At 39.2% G+C, this 17,126-nt stretch overlaps 1 protein-coding gene across 15 annotated transcripts in view; it reads left to right on the forward strand.

The window, feature by feature from the left end:
* Positions 1-17,126, forward strand: part of RAPGEF6 (Rap guanine nucleotide exchange factor 6) — a 123,509-nt gene that overhangs the window by 79,284 nt on the left and 27,099 nt on the right. For 10 of the 15 annotated variants that reach the window (XM_039701222.1, XM_039701218.1, XM_039701219.1 and 7 more), the window contains 13 exons: positions 2,852-3,035; positions 3,885-4,021; positions 4,574-4,732; positions 4,951-5,103; positions 5,623-5,787; positions 6,697-6,804; positions 7,161-7,364; positions 8,043-8,151; positions 9,894-10,137; positions 10,736-10,893; positions 12,032-12,046; positions 14,698-14,938; positions 15,965-16,348. In XM_039701222.1, the coding sequence (XP_039557156.1) occupies positions 2,852-3,035; positions 3,885-4,021; positions 4,574-4,732; positions 4,951-5,103; positions 5,623-5,787; positions 6,697-6,804; positions 7,161-7,364; positions 8,043-8,151; positions 9,894-10,137; positions 10,736-10,893; positions 12,032-12,046; positions 14,698-14,938; positions 15,965-16,348 (2,261 nt within the window). The remainder of the gene's footprint in view (positions 1-2,851; positions 3,036-3,884; positions 4,022-4,573; positions 4,733-4,950; positions 5,104-5,622; positions 5,788-6,696; positions 6,805-7,160; positions 7,365-8,042; positions 8,152-9,893; positions 10,138-10,735; positions 10,894-12,031; positions 12,047-14,697; positions 14,939-15,964; positions 16,349-17,126) is intronic. The other 5 variants (XM_039701220.1, XM_039701208.1, XM_039701213.1 and 2 more) reach the window with 1 other exon arrangement.

Genomic DNA, 17,126 nt, shown 5'->3' on the forward strand with positions numbered 1-17,126 from the left:
CTTTGTGGGCAGCAACATCATTGTCCAGCAGTAATTCCAATTGTGGTTAAGCTTCAATATTAAAATAGATTGTCTGCAAAATATTTATCAAGGATGTGTATTTCAGTAGATCCCTTGTGTCACAGACCCAATCCTGGAAATCCATGTTTGTGTGAGATTTGAGGATTGCAGCTTCAGGTTTCATTTTGTACATCAGTAGTTCATAAATGTTTGTGTTAGGATTGATTTTTTTATTTGATAATGGAAACAGCTGGAGCATCGTGGTTGGGAAGGGCAGCTACTTCTGCAGATGGCTTTATGAGTGAAATCCTTCCTGTTCCTTCCAGACTGACCTGCCAGCATTCTGTCACCCATCTGCACAGAATCTTTGAAACACAGTTGGAAGACCTGCTCCTCTTCCACAGTTTGATCAAAATGTAACCTACTCATCATGAAAGGAGCTGATATGTCTATTTTCCTATATAGGATATAAAAAAATTGGTAGAGGCTGTAGCCTCAGTTTTTCTGGTTTGGCATGGGGGTATCAAAGTGAGGATTGGTGCTGCTGTTTGTATTCCACAGTTTGATCAAAATGTAACTTATTTATCATGAAAGGAGCTGATTTGTCTATTTTCCTATATGGGATATAAAAAATGGGTAGAAGCTGTAGCCTCAGTTTTTCTGGTTTGGCATGGGGGTATCAAAGTGAGGATTGGTGCTGCTGTTTGTCATAGCATGCAGAAGTTGGTATAAATTGTGGCTATTTAGATGAAGAAATGCTAGAAAAGTCCTCAAATAAAATGCTGTACTGATCATGTGCTGCTGAGACTCTCCAAGTACAATTTGCACTTGGGCTTAGTTCCAAAACTGTTAATGTGAGCTACAGAAGCCAATAAAGTGATGTAATGTAAAACAGATTTAACCCTCTCCATGTTGTTATCCTCCTCTGAAAGAAATATATATTTTAAAATAGTTTTAGCTTTATTTATTAGGTTTGCTGGCTAATTACCAAAATGTGGACAAGCTCTAAGGCCCAAGGTTATATCTAAACCCCAGAATTTTTTTTCTGGTATATGATGACAAAGATGTTCCTTTGTTCAGGTATTGGGGCTCATATCAGCATGGAGAGTGTAGGGAGATAGAGTCAGTGCAGTCTGGTGTGATTAAATCACTTAATAATATTTTGTGTGAAGTCATAAGAGCAGGATACAAGTGACCAAGTAAGGACCTTCTGGTGAAAATGAAGTGCAAGAAGAAAATGTATAATTAATATTATTTTGTGTGAAGTCATAAGAGCATGTTACAAGTACCAAGTAAGGACCTTCTGGTGAAAATGAAGTGCAAGAAGAAAATGTATAGTGCAATCAGGGACATGTGTCCTGGGAGGAATATGGGAACACTGCCCTAATGTGTAGGGTTGGGATCAGGAACAGTAAGGCTCAGTTGGAGGTGGATTTGGCAAGGGATGTGACAAAAAACAGAAGGGCTTCTACAGGTGCATTAGTCAAAAAACCCCCAAAACCTCAAATCCAGACAGAAATTGTGCTTCACTCCCCCAGTGAACAAGGCAGGAGAACTGATGACATGGAGAAGGCTGAGGCACTCAGCAGTTTTTGTCTCAGTTTTCACAGGTTGCTCTTCCCACATCTCTCCATGCCCTGAGCATCAAGGCAGGGATGGGGGATCACAGTCCCTCCCATGGGAAGAGAAGGTTGTGTTTGAGAGCACCTGAGGAGCTGAACAAGTCCAGGGGACCCGAGGCAGAGCATGGCAGGGTCCTGAGGGACTTGGCTGATGGAGCTGTGGGTGCACTCTCCATCTGGCAGTCGTGGCAGCCATGTGAAGCCCCCAGAGACTGGAGAAAAGGGGTTAAGGCCTTATTGCACCCTGTCAATGCTTAAAGCAAATTGATTAGAAAGACTTTTTACTGTGTCCTGTAGTGTCAAAGACAAGGGATGTGGTTTTAAACTGAGAAAGGTAGATTTAACTTGGGTATAGGGAAGAAAATCTTGCCTGTGAGGGCTTTGAGACACTGGTACAGGTTGTCCAGAGAAGCTGTGCTCAGCCCCATTACGCTGCTCAAATTCATCCTTTATTTTGTATGTTTTGTGAACATGCAGGGTACTTGATGCCTTAGTTCAGTTTTTTTGTAAAATCTCAAGGATTTCTTCAAAGTGAAAGTGAGTGTTGTAAATCTGCTGATTTCAAAACAAACTCCATTTTCTGCAAGTTTCTATATAATTGCCTTATACTTTTCAGTGACACATCTTGTTGTTCAATTTTCTGAATTTAAACAGAAAAATGATTTGCATTCTGGCTTAAGCTTTAAAAAAAGTGACTGAACAACTACTCTGTAGAAACCGAGAATCTAAAACTACTTTTTTTCCCCCTTCCATCTGTTTGAAAATTTATTTTCATGCCATTACATCATTTGAACTGTACATAAGGAATTAGTGCAAATGATTCCTATGTGATTCTGCTTTCTGTTGCTGGTATTTTGTTCTCTTTGACCATTGTCTTGCTTGTCTGCTCAAGGTGATGTCTATGCATCTATTGCTGACAGTAGAAATGTGTCCACAGGCATTGGGTAGCCAGTGATATTACTAAACTATATTATTATTTTGTTAATACTGTAGACTCAAATGGTGAAAAAACAATGTCACAGGAATTCACAAGAAACAGAGAATAAAATTAAAATCCAGTAGATTTCAGCATAACATGTTTTCCTCAGTGTTTAAAAAGGGAGCTGTTAGAGATTCTAGTTAGACTTGTTGGTCACAGAATTTAATTTTTTTTTAATTCGCTATCTCAGACCATAAATCATTGAACTGAGGACATTGAAGTCTCTGCCTTATTGATGTTTTCTTTGTAGGCTACAGAAAGTGAGATGGGAGATGTTGATTTAACGGGTCTTCCAGAAGCACCTGTAGACTCTGAAGATGAAGAAGAGGAGGAGGATGAAGATATTGACAGAACTTCTGATCCACTTCTAGGGCGAGATGTTGTCCGAGAGTGCCTTGAGAAAGAGCCTGCAGATAAAACTGATGATGACATTGGTGAGGAGGAAAAACACAGCAGTAAAATTCACATAGGGCTACCTCATATAACATTTCTAAGAGAAGCATAACCAAAAAATGTTTAATGAGTTCATGTTCCATGTTTATCTTAATAAGTGAATGATGTCTCACTTTGCTCTGTTGATACTCCTAACTGAATTACATCTTCTCTTGCTGTCTGAGAGAATATTTGTTCTCAGAATCCAAGTATTTTGGACAACAGTCTTTGTGGTGCTCAAGATGTGGTGTTTTACAGTCATTGCATGCATTGATGTAATGGGATATGTAGCATGGTAATTCTGACTGCCTGAAACTGTTGAAGTAGTTATTAAATAGCAAAGAGAACGTACTATTACTGTGTATAGGTATACTTAACTGTAAGCTGCAAAACAGTTAAAATGAAGATAATTTACTGCAGTGTTTAACTAGAAATTGGCATGAATTTCAATTGCAAAATTTGCTTTCTGTTGTACTTCAGATTGCGTCTGTGAACACTGGAAAATCATTTTATGCTCCTGTCTAGCTTATAATTACTGTACCTAGGGGTATTTTTAATTTTTCTAAATGTTTGAAGCTGAAGTGCTTTTACTCTTAGCTAGACTGCTGCCCTGAGAGTCAATCAGAACACCAGCAAGGCTGTGGAGCTGAGTTCTGGCTGTTGATGACAAAGTGCACACTGGGCTCTTTTTAGCCACAGGCACTAATGGGAAGTGTAACACCACTGAACAATTTCCAAATGAATGTAACTGAAGTTCAATACATTTGTGTTAAAGAGAGTAAGGAAGAGTAAGGAATCCAAGGAATCCCTAGCCTTGCAGTCATCATACCAATGTTTCCTTTGTCCAACAGAACAATTATTGGAATTCATGCACCAGCTCCCTGCCTTTGCCAACATGACCATGTCTGTGAGGAGAGAGCTGTGCTCAGTGATGATATTTGAAGTCGTAGAGCAAGCAGGAGCCATCATACTTGAAGACGGCCAGGAAGTAAGTCCCTTAACACCAGAAGAGTGTTAAATCAGTAGGCAGGCTCCCAGCATAGTGCCCTGAATCACTGTCCTGAAATCTCTCTTCCTGCTTGGATCAAGACATCTGGAATGGCATTTGCTGTTCATCCCTCCAAGAAGGGGTGAGGTAGACTCCTCTCTGGCAGTGATAAATGGGTACCCAGGGAAGGAGTGTTCATTCTCACTAAATGGTACAAATATATCATAGCAATTAGCCTACTTATTAAGAAAGCAATCTATTCATCAGCATTTCTCCCTCCAGAATCAATTCTGAAGTGATTGAGAAAGCTGAAAAGCATTCCTTTTTGTTTCCATCTCTTGCCTTACAGTGCAGTGTTGGTGAATTAAATGTTGCAGAGAGGTGGTGACAACAAACCTCCATCTCTTGCCTTACAGTGTTGGTGAATTAAATGTTGCAGAGAGGTGGTGACAACAAACAGGAGGCTACAAGAATGAGCCTTTCTGAGATAGGAGCTTACAAAAGTTGTTGAATTAGCTTCACTTTTTAATTTTTTTTTTGTGCTTTCTCTAGCTTGATTCTTGGTATGTTATTTTAAATGGCACAGTAGAAATCAGCTATCCTGATGGGAAGAGTGAGAGTCTCTGTATGGGAAACAGTTTTGGGATTACTCCCTCACTGGACAAACAGTACATGAATGGAGTGGTCAGAACCAAAGTAGATGATTGTCAGGTAAGGTTGCAATTCTGTATAACCGTCTCTTCTTTTTAAGCATCTAATAAAAGAAAACAGATTGGAATGGGTCCAGAGGAGGCTACAAAGGTGCTCTGAGGTGCACAGACTCTCTCTGTGGAGAGAGACTGGGAGAGTTGGGGTTGTTCATTGTTCAGCCTGGAGATGGGGATTCATGTTTTAGATACTTTAATCACTGTTGTTCTCCTTGGGGACAGTTTGTGTGTATAGCCCAGCAAGACTACTGGAGGATTCTGAACCATGTGGAAAAAAACACTCACAAAGTGGAGGAAGAAGGAGAAATTGTGATGGTAAAGGAGCACAGGGAGCTGGATCGCAGTGGAACCAGAAAAGGACACATAGTTATCAAGGTACATTTCTTTCTATGTTTTCCATTAGTCTGTTAAACTTTTATTTATTAGTAAATGAATTTGAATCTAGTATACATAATTCAGTTTTGTCTGTGTTAGCTCAACAAACTTGATGGGAAGGGATGTATATTATATTTCAAATTTACTTCCATTTCCCCTTTAATAAAGTTACATACATTGAAACCTGTTCAACACATACATTGAGTTTTGTATTGGGAGCACCCTTTGGGGTCTTTATGACTGGTTTTTTTGTAATCTGAAAGAGGAACTTAAACTGCCTACTAAAAATTAAAATTAAGAGAAGTTACTAATTGTTTTAGCCAGGTGTTATCTATGCAAAATGTCAGGGCTGAGAGAAGCAGGAGGATTTGATTTAAACATGTTGGTGCATTTTCTCCTGAGTTGGCCATAAGTGAACTTTCTAAAGGGATTATACTGGTCACGTGTTTATGTTGAATTACTCTTTAGTGAGAGGTAGTGATGAGAGATATCAGTGATTTTTTGATTTGCTTTTTTAAGGCAACACCCGAGAGACTCATCATGCACTTAATAGAAGAACATTCTATTGTGGATCCAACCTACATCGAAGATTTCCTTTTAACATACAGAACATTTCTAACAAGTCCCTTGGAAGTTGGAAATAAACTCTTGGAATGGTTCACAGTGGACAGTCTCAGGGATAAGGTTGGTTGGAGTCTAAGAGATTAATATTTCTGGTGAAAATATATTTAAATTGATCCCTTTTTGTATTGCTGATAAGCTAGGATAAATAAAACTAGGTTCCACTCTATCTAACTGTGTGCTCATTCATGAAAAACCTTGATAGTCTGGAACTTGGGCCAATTTGTTGATTCTTAGCCAATGTTTTTATGTCTTCTAGCCTTGAGCTGAGGAAGTCCAACATACTGTCAAAACACTGGGTGTTTTGTATAGGAAGTTGTGCAGGGTCTGCTGCAGTTACTGCTTCTCTTCTTACCTCTTTCCATGCTTTTCATATTGCCAACTACTGGTTTTTAATAAAAGGAAAGATAAAGAGAAGTGTGTCATCAAACAAATGTAGATATGGTATAATTTTAGAAGAGAAACTGCTATAGACTTAGATTTCTTTTATAATATAGGTGGATAATGCAGTTGTCAGACTGACTACCATGAATAGTAGTGACTGTAGCACCTGCAGAAGCAATCTGAAGACTTAACTAAAATTTCTTGGAAGAAAGTTTTTCATTATTACAACTAGAACTTCCTTTAAAGAAATCATTAGGATGCTTTAAAAGGTGATTTTCATTAAGAGTGTCAGGGAGGCTTAGCTGAAGGTGAATTTATGCACCAGTATGTACTGGGTGAGGTAGCCAGTATTTTCTAGGTATAAAAATATTTGGGTTTTTAAATTTTTCATTTGCTTCCCCAAATAAAAGGAAAAAAGAAGATGATTTCAAGTGTAAATGTCTTTTTCCTATCAGATACAGAAATCTGTTTTATGTTCTGCCACATCCAAGTATTCCTCTGTGTTTATAGATTAAAGCTTATAGGAGTAGAACCATAAGTACCTTTATATGTGTATATATATATGCATAATTTATTTTGTTTTTCCAGGTTACCAGAGTAGTATTACTGTGGGTGAACAATCATTTTAATGACTTTGAAGGAGATCCTGCCATGACTCGATTCCTGGAAGAATTTGAAAAGAACTTGGAAGATACGGTAGGAGCAAAAAAAGAATGAATGTTACATTTTCTAGTACTACATATTTCAATTTTTGAGTGTTACCAGTGCCTAACAGCTGTAATCTCTAAGTGTAACAGTTAACAGGTGGCTTTTAACATGGGACATATTTGTTCTTGAATATAAATTAGATATAAAGGCCATATAAAGTAATACCTGTGGCACTCACTTGGGAGTTTTTGCATTTTTGTGAAAGAGGACAAGGTTTATTTAGTAAGATCTGAAAATCTGGCATCAAAAATCTATTTTCTGGCACTTGGGGTACTTTTCATGACTATTTTTCCATTTCTGATAAAAGAAACATTGCACTGCATTTTGTGTCTTTTGTGTTACAGAAAATGAAAGGCCATCTCAGATTGCTGAATATTGCCTGTGCTGCCAAAGCAAAATGGAGACAAATCACCCTGCAAAAGCCTTCCAGAGATTCTCCCCTGTTTTTCAGCCTTCTCGGAGGCAGTGACAAAGGGTTTGGTATTTTTGTAGAGACTGTGGAGATAGGCAGCAAAGCAGCAGAAGCTGGACTTAAGCGTGGTGATCAGGTAAGAACAATTATGTTAATTTAAAATATTCTTCTTCTCCTACCTCTTGGTTGTTCTCAACAGAAATGTTGTGCTGTGTACTAAAACCAAACCACTGGGAAGTGTGGGAATGCCACAGGTCAGCTTCCATTTCTATCTATTAAATGGGTTTCTATTAAATAGTTTTCAAAATATGTAAAATATTTAAGTATTCCAAAAACAGAATGGGAAAAGAAACCAAGTTATGGTTATTTTTTGAAACTTTCTGATTGGAGATATGGTTACATTGAAACTAGCAGATTGTTTTGTGGGATTGATTCTCACCTGATGTGTTTGATCACAGCTCACTGAGGCAGGTCACACTCAGTGAAAATCCAGCTTTTGAAGTGATATTAGTTCTGTGGCTCATGAGCCACCATTTCTGATTAATTGCAAGAATGTCATGTTATCATAGAAAATAAACTTATTTAGAGCATTTTTCAAGTAAAAATGGAAGTCCTGACTTATTTATATAAGGATATAACTTCTCTGACACAATGAAAATAGTTCCTTTACCTGGAATGTTTTCATTCTGTAGCTGCTGTAAAGATGATATGGTAATTCCTGGGAAGTTCTTATTGTGCATGTATTACCAGCTTTGTATTTGTAAGTCTGTCAGATAAATGTTCTCCTAATAGTCCCAATTTTTATTTCTTAAAGATAATGGAAGTAAATGGACAGAATTTTGAGAACATTACCTTTGTAAAAGCTCTGGAAATCTTAAAGAATAACACACATCTCTCCATTACTGTAAAAACAAACATTTTTGGTGAGTAGACATTATATATTATATATTTTTATGTGTGAAGGAAAAACTCCACTCCTTCTGGCTTTGAGTGCAATAGGGTTCTACCTTATTTTTTCCATCTTGCTCTTGAGGTGAGAAGTTGTGCAAAGTCCCCTCATTGTGCCTCTGTTTGCTTGGATAAGTTCTCATGTGCCAAGGGCTGCGTGCTGAGTGGCACAGAGCCAGCACAGGCAGCTCTTCAACTCCCTGAGAAATCCTCAGATGACTGTTTAAGCTGATTTAGTGTCCCTCCATGCAGTGGGGCTGAAACAAAGCCAGGGATCTGGACCAAAATAATTTTGCCAAGAAACAGCAAAAATGTAAAACTGTGATTTTTTAAAACTTTCTTTAATGGCTGTAAGAATGAGAGGATAAATTACCTTTATAATTGAAAAGGGGATATAAAGAATGGTGTGGCATATAAATGTTGGCTTTTAATTGTCATCATGAATATAAACACCTAAATACCTCTTTAAAATCTCGGTCAAATCATCTGTTCTTTTTCCATAATCTTGTTCAGACAACAGAATAACAAGAGCTACAGAAAGGAGGAGACTGTGCACAGGATAGCTCCTTCCTCCATAGCTGTATCCATATCTTCTGGTGGTTTTCTTCTCCTATTTCCTTCCTCCAGTTACCTGCCCTTGTTCACTATTGATTTTCTTTTCATTATTATACTATGTTTATTACTGTGCAGCTAAAAAGGTTCAAGCCCTCAGCAGTTGCTTATTAGCATAATGTTAAAAAAGCTTGAAACAACCAGAGTCACCAGTGGTCCAGACTAATGTGAAATGACATGAAATAAAGCATCACTATAACTGAGACAGTGATAGGTTGTTCATTTGTATTATAAATGTGAGCAACATACTCTTACAAGTGGGTTCTAATTTCCTCCTGCTAGCTGATAGAATTTCAAGGTGATTTCTCTGATAAATTTTAATGAATTAATATCTTGAAGCTTTTTGCAACGGTGATACTTATTATCCTGACTTGTTAATTGAGTGTTAAGTGTCTGGTACTGACTATGAGCAATTCCTGTTGTTCTATTCAAATCTAACTTGGAGAGCTTGTAGCCTTAGCTTTTATTATAAAACAGAAATGTACCATTTAATTGGACTTTCTGTACAGCAAATTTTGGTTGCCTTCCTCACAGGACAATCTGATTAATTTGCTTTGTTTTCAGTTCTTCATTCTTCCAGTATCTCAGTAGAAATTTAATTCAGTATTTCAGTAGAAAATATTGAATTTCTGACTTGAAAGGCTTTCAAAAGATTTTTAAAGGACCTTTAAAGAAATAATTGATGTCGACAAGACAATTTGAACATTTTTTCACCTTATATATGTGAAGGAAACAGAACAAAATCCCTATAATTACCATGGAATTCTAGCTTTGAGAATGTCAGTGTGGGTTATAGACTAGCTTAGTTTCATAAATGCAATAGGAAATCTGATGCAGCTTCTGTTCAGAAGTGTTAGTAGAGGCAAAGACAGTTCGGGAAAATATCAGTCTGTGTTGCAGTTACTCTTGAAGAGGCATGTGCACTCCATTACCTAAAAGACGCAAAAAAAACCCCAATAAATGCATAGTGCTTATTGCCCTGAATGCAGTGTTTCCTTATTCTCTCTCTGGGATGTGAGAAGCAAAAGGGTTGAGGGGAAAAGAGGATTTCATAGTGAAGTTCTGAATGTGCAAAGGTTACTCACAACTGTATCTTCTCTTACAGTGTTTAAGGAGCTGCTCTGCAGGATAGGACAGGAGAAGAATGGAATTCCACATATTCCAAAAATTGCAGAAAAGAAAAACAACCGTTATTCTATCCCAGATATGCCTGGAGATGTGGAACAGATGTTTCCTCGTGAAAAAGGAAACAAGAAAATGAAAGCAAACACTGTATCTGGTGGAAGAAACAGAATCAGGAAAATTTTAGACAAGACCCGTTTCAGCATCTTGCCTCCAAAACTGTTCAGGTTTGTCAGGTTCTTTTGTCAAGAAGTAATGGTTCCTGATTAGGTTGTGATATTTTAATCATAGAATGGTTGGAAAGGGATTGGATTGAGTGGGAGCTTAAATATCTTAAAGACTATCCCTTCCAGCCCCTCCCATGGACAGGGACACCTTCCACTAGACCGGGTTGTTCCAAAGCCCATCCAGCCTGGCTTTGAACACTTCCAGGGATGGGGCAGCCACAGCTGCTCTGGGCACCCTGTGCCAGGGCCTCCCCACCCTCACAGGGAGGGATTTCTCTCTAACATCTAGCTAAAATCTATCCTCTTCAGCCTCAGGCCATTAAGAGATACCAATTCCTTAGTATTTCTAGTCGCTATATCCACATTGCTTATGTTTTTTAAAAAAAATCATTGTTCCTGCCTCATGAATGCAGAACAAGACCAAAATATCTTTTCTCTCCCAATGAACGCTTTCAAATCTTTATCCCCATCTTGTTTTGCAAGCCTGTCTACAGCATGTAGTTAAAACAGCTGAACACCATTATTGCTCTCAGTTCCATTCATGCCAAGGTGAATGAGAGGAGTTAGTGCAGATAACTGAGCCAGAACTGTTTTGCAGCGACGGCAGCGTGAGCCAGTCCCAGGACGACAGCATCGTGGGGACACGGCAGTGCCGCCACAGCCTGGCCATCATGCCCATTCCAGGCACCCTTTCATCCAGCAGCCCTGACCTGCTGCAGCCCACCACCAGCATTCTGGATTTCTCTAACCCTTCAGGTAAATGGCAGCTTGAGGCTGATTTGCAGGGTGGTTAGCAAGGCAGCTGGCTCGGGGGGAATACTGCAGTTGTTACTGGCATCTGAGTGCAGTTGCTGTGCATCCTGTGGGCCTAACAGGACCAAACTGGAGAGGTACTGAAAATCCACACTGCCTGAGCCTCTCTTGTATAATTCTTTTAGGTAATGTGAGACTTACTTATTTTTTACAAAGAATTGTATTTTGCCACTTCTGAGAGCCTTTAATTTACTTGGCTCTGGTGGAAGGAGATAATCTTTGTTTGCCCCTTTCTCCTTTGCCATCTCTCCTCAGTCCTTTGACTGGTCCAGTCTTCTATCTGCCAGTATCTATTTCAAGCAGTATTGTGGATAGAATAGGACAGCCATGGTACCAGCACAGTGATCTTCATGTTTCATGTTTTACAAACATCATGTATACTCAACATGTTCAGTATATCTGAAATCCTAAAAAATGTTTTGAGATGTGTGGTCTAGGCTTTCATTGCTGTTGCTGTAGGAATCCAGTTTATGGGGTGGCTGCAGGAGGCATTTGTTGCAATAGGCAGCTGCCTGTAAACATGTCTAGTCAGAATATTTTTTCCTCTATTTTAAGTGTAAGTTCTGTACATAATGACATACTCTGTAAAGTGTTTTGTGACTGTGACTTATGTTTACATAAACTTGCAGATTTCCCCTTTAAAAGGGATGTGCACAGATATATCCTATCAGGTGCATAAATACCCATAGCATAAAGTTCTCTTTTTGCTGCAGTTCCAGGGCCTTGCTGTCTGCATGAGAGCTACACATTTTTCTAAAAATCTTGATTTAATACTATACAAGTTACCACTTAATATGAAATGGTGGTAGTTAGTCCATCTTGGATAGAATCACAGAATGATTTGGGTTGGAAAGGACCTTTAATGGTCATCTATTCCAAGCCCCCTGCCATGGGCAGGAACATCTTCAGCTGGATCACCTAGCTTAGCTTTACTTTAAGCTTGCTATAACAAATATGCTGCCAGTTTGAATGGTCAGAAAAAACCAAATTATTTCTGACAGTGTACACTTGATAAATTTTGTAAGCATCTGCATCTTGATTTTGTGTTGATACGATTTTTTTCTTTTTCTCCTGTCTGCAGCTGTTGGGTTTTACTGTAAGTATCCTCATGTAAAGCATCCTGCAGACCTTCATATTGCATGGCTTGCCTGTAAATTTAACACTATCAGACATTGCACTGTGGGGCATTGGCTAGCCTGTGCTCTGTTATTTTCCTTAAAACAAATCCATAGGTTCCTATACAGGCACAGTGCTGGGCTGAGGCTGACCTGCATTTTATTCCCATTTCTGCCCCCAGCACACTGAATGACTTCTTGCAGGTTCCTCTGCTTCTTGTGGCCTTGCTTTAAAGGGGTGAAGTTGCTTATATCTGTTTCATAGAACTGAAGTTTCAGAGGACAACAGTTTGAGATTTAGTTTGTTCTTCTGTTATACTTCATAACTAAAATTCTGTGCATGCCAGCTTGAAATGTGCTTTGTATTGTCAAAATGAGCTGAATAATGCATAAAGAATTTAATTTAATAATTCATGTTTGCCTGCTTAAAAGCAAAGACTATGAAGACAGAAATGTGCCTGTAATTTTTCCCTTACCTATCATGTTGTTTTGGTTGCATGGGCTTGGGTTTTTTTGTTTGTTTGTTGGTTTTGGTTTTTTTTTACTTTTTTCTCCCCAATTAATTTCAGTTTTACACCTTGAGTGTGTTCTTGTTTTTAGGTATGTTGATACCAAAGTATAGATGTTTCCCTCTTCTGTTTCTTTATTATCACTTTTATGGCAGGCACTTCTCTAATTATTCAATATTTCATTTCCACCACTTTCACTCTGAAATAAAGTACAAAATACTCCTCCCTTATATTGTCCCTATTCATATATATATTGAACTTCTCATATTCAGCTAGAACCCAGCTTCTGATGAGAATGTTCTGATGGTGTTTTAATCATAATCATGAACCTGTTAGAGTAAATAACCCATGTTTTCTTCCATCTTAAAATTTATTTACTTAGCTTTCAATTGGAATTTTTTTAATGTTTTTTAATTTTTTTTATGTTTTCTTCCATCTTAAAATTTATTTACAACTGATGTTGAGACTTTTTGCCAGTGGGTGGGATCTTTGGTGCTGGATCATAGATTACCGGCTTACTTTTTACCTTGAAATTCCTTCTACTTGTGCCCATAACACATACAAATCCTGATGCAAGAAAAAGTAACCCCAGGGTCACTGCCCCCAAAGATCTTTGTTGCCTCCTTAAGCAGATTATTTTGATTGAGGAAAAATCAATGAATAGGCAGTGGGGTGAGCAGCATCTAAAACTGTCTCAGAGAGCTGCTGCTGGGAGTGCCTGAAGGATCTGGATGCCCTGCCCAGCAGGATGATTCCCTGGACAGGTTCCCCTTGGGCAGAGGGACACCTGATCATCACTGGGGCTCCAGGGCATGTCTCAATTCACAGATATGTCAATTAAGGACTGGACAAATAGCAGTGAGAGAAGAAGGGGAGGGCTGTTTGGAAGGCTGTTGCTTTAATGACATCCCTCAGTGGGGATCTCTGATGCAGCAGTTATGGCACATCTGCCTCTGGTGTGGTTTTGGAGACCTTCAGACTCTGAAGCCTTGGCTGAGGGCTCACCAATATCTTGCCACTTTCTCAGGTCTGCAGAAAAGTTGTGAAGTTTTAGTCTTCAGAGAAGGGAAAAACTGGGCTTCCTTGTGCTTGAAATTAGTGTGCATTTTGACTCCTGACATTTTTTAAAAAATCAGTTTTATTTAGAAAATCAAACTTTCTGTAATAGCTAATAGTGCAAATTATTTGCAATCATCAAGCTGCATTAAACACATGTTTCTGTAGGTATTTATTTCCTGCTGTAGGCTGCCTCAGATAAAGCTGTTCTCTAATGCATTTATAATACATAAAATGTGCTATAAATAAGTACACCAGCCAAGGAATTAACTGCTGGCAGCAGCTTAGTTCCTTCAGGGGAAAGAGTGAGGGTAAAAGCTCGTGGCTAGTTCCGGGAGCAACCAAATCTCCTTTCCTCCCCATATCCTCCTACCCTAAGCCCATCCTTCCATACTTGGTGGCTTCCCATCCCTGGGAAGAGTGCCCTGGCACGTGTGTGGACCTGGCTCTCACAGACACAAGAGAGCCAAAGGAGGAATGATGCTGCCAGAGTTTTTAAGACATACTGTGAAGGAATGGCTAGCACAGTCTAGTTTCATACCTGCATGTCTTATGCTTTGGGTCGTGGGATGGTAGAGTAATTGGGTTTTAGAAGAACAGAGAGGAGAAGAGTCTTCTTTTTTCCTTACAAAGAAAAACCCAGAGTATTCTAAATATTTTTTAAGTCCAGCATGTTTTTTTCCCCAGAAGCTGGTTGTTTTTGTTTCCTGATGATCAAATGGGACAGTAAATCATAGAATCACAGAATGGTTTGGCTTGCCATAAGATCATCTAGTTCCACCCTATGCCTTCCACTAGGCCAGGTGCTCCAAACCCCATCCTGCCTGGTGTTGAACACCTCCAGGGATGGAGAGTCCATAACCTCTATGGGCAACCTGTGCCAGGGCCTCACCCTTCTCACGGGGAAGAATTTGTCCCTAACATCCAATTGAACCTGCCCTCCTTCAGCTCAGGCCAATTCCCCCTTGTTCTATCACATGCCCTTGTAAAATATCTCTCCAAGTGACCTTGTGTCTTTTCAAGGGAAAAGTACTTCACGCATTAAAGGTGTTACGCTCTTTTTGTAGATATTCCAGATCAAGTGATACGAGTTTTCAAAGCAGATCAGCAGAGCTGTTACATCATCATCAGCAAAGACACTACAGCAAAGGAGGTGGTGAGTCATGCTGTGCACGAGTTCAACCTGACGGGAGCCCCCGAGACCTATTCCCTGTGTGAGGTGTCCGTCAGCCCCGAGGGGGTCATCAAACAGCGGCGCCTCCCGGACCAGTTCTCCAAGCTGGCTGACAGGATCCAGCTCAATGGACGGTAAATGTGCCTTGTTTTACTGGGGTTTATTTGGCTTTGAAACATTGTACATCGGAGAAGACCTCTGTGGTAATTAAACCCAACATCAGGGAGAGGTGTTCTAATCTAAATTGTCAGGTGACTGTTCAAAGCACAGCCAAGTAAGTGCCAATAACTTACACTTTCCTCTCTTCTTTGGATCACCTTCCTCTTCTGCACCCAAGAATCCCTCCCTAAATCTGCAGCAAGCTTGTTTGATGGCAGCTAAATTTAGCAGATCAAGATAATGTATATAGTGGTTTACACTTAGAGAAAAAGGTTATATTTGTTTTGACACTTCTCACATGTACTTGAGGATTAAAGTATGCAATTAATATCTTTCTTAGTGTCATGCTGCAATGAACTGATATTAACCTGAGATAAATTCTTCCATTTTTAAGTAAACTGTTCTGAATGTTTCTGACATGTTAAGTGCTTTGGTTTTATCTGATGACCTGACCTATACCAGAAGAAAGTTTATTAAACTAAAATATTCTGTAGTTGTCTTTCCTAGGCAACAGAGGGAATTTATGAGTAACAAATTTTTGTGTATCTGAAAGTGATTTACCTGGGACCATGGAATGAATTTTCCAGATATATTTTCATTTCCTGAATACCCTGTGCCTCATGCAAATATTAGTATGCCACAGTAAATTTATGGGCAAAAACCACACTAAATTTGTGTAACAAATGTAGAAATACATTAACAGGAGATTTCTCAGGACTAGTGTGTTTTTGGAATGCTATTTTCACTGCTGAATTTACAAATGGAAAAGGTGAGCACTACAGCATATTACAGAGTACACTGTAAAAATATTAACAAAGAGCTTTTGAAATGTTTGTTTACTTAAGTAATGGTGCTGTTTTACATTAACTGAAGTACAAGGTTATGTTGTCCCTTCTTGTCTCTGTAGTGCTCACAGTGATTGGTACAGTTCAATGTCTTTGTGTTCACAAACCCTCTGAAGAGCATCTCTAATGTGTTGTTGTTCCTCAATTTTTCTTCAGTTATTATCTGAAAAACAATATGGAAACAGAAACCCTATGCTCAGATGAGGATGCTCAAGAGCTACTCCGAGAGAGCCAAATTTCCCTGCTGCAGCTGAGCACCATTGAGGTGGCCACTCAGCTTTCCATGCGGGACTTTGAGTTGTTCCGCAACATCGAGCCAACGGAGTACATCGATGACCTGTACAAGCTGGACTCCAAAACAGGGAATGCTCACCTCAAACAGTTTGAGGATGTCATCAATCAAGAGACCTTCTGGGTTGCCATGGAAATTTTAGCAGAACCCAACCAGCTCAAAAGAATGAAGATTATTAAGCATTTCATTAAAATTGCTCTCCACTGTCGAGAATGCAAGAACTTCAATTCCATGTTTGCGGTGATAAGGTAAAATACTTCCCATTTCTCAGATCTGATTGGTGCTGTCACAGGCAATTCTGGTAATCCAGACAGAAAGGAAAGAAATGGGAATATCCTGAGCAGCCTACAGCTGGGGCTGGGGGGTTTTCCAAAGCCAGACTGGTCAGAGGTGGATTGTCACCGGGGCCTCTCAGCGCTTCTGTCCGGTTGCGGTGCAAGGTGTGACAGTCTCTCACGCTGGTACTCACAGGAAAAGAGAAGATGGGTTCAAAGCAGGCTTTGATTGATGAACTACAGAAACCTACCTGAGCACTGTGTCATTTTCTGTGACTTTGGCACCCAATTTCCCTTCTTTTTGTCTGTCATTGTTACTTTTCCAGGGGGCACTGAGTCGTATACATGATGATGAGATTACTTTATTTCTTCCTTGCATTGTAAGGATTTCCTCAAATCAGTCTTGTTTTGGTTTCATTTTCCTTCTCATTCTTTCCTGTCATCTGCTTGCTTCTCTATTTTTTTTTCCCTCTTCAGTTGCACATTTAAGCTTTCTCTTCTGACTTACACTGAATGCTGCTGCTTTAACAGCATGAGTTCATCATTTCCTGTATTTGCAATTATCTTACACCCAGCCTTTACTGTAGGAAAAAAAAAAAAAGACACTGTGATTCATCAGACAAAGATCTGGATTTGTGCTGCATCCCAGCAGCATTATTGAAAACACCATTTTAAAATATTTTCTTCCATGTCTAACCAGTCCATCAAATATATTGGTTTGTGGTTAGTCATTAAAGAATTCATGAATTTC

The sequence above is a fragment of the Passer montanus genome, unplaced genomic scaffold (genome assembly GCF_014805655.1).
Source record: "Passer montanus isolate IOZ18808 unplaced genomic scaffold, ASM1480565v1 scaffold15, whole genome shotgun sequence".
NCBI lineage: Eukaryota > Metazoa > Chordata > Aves > Passeriformes > Passeridae > Passer > Passer montanus.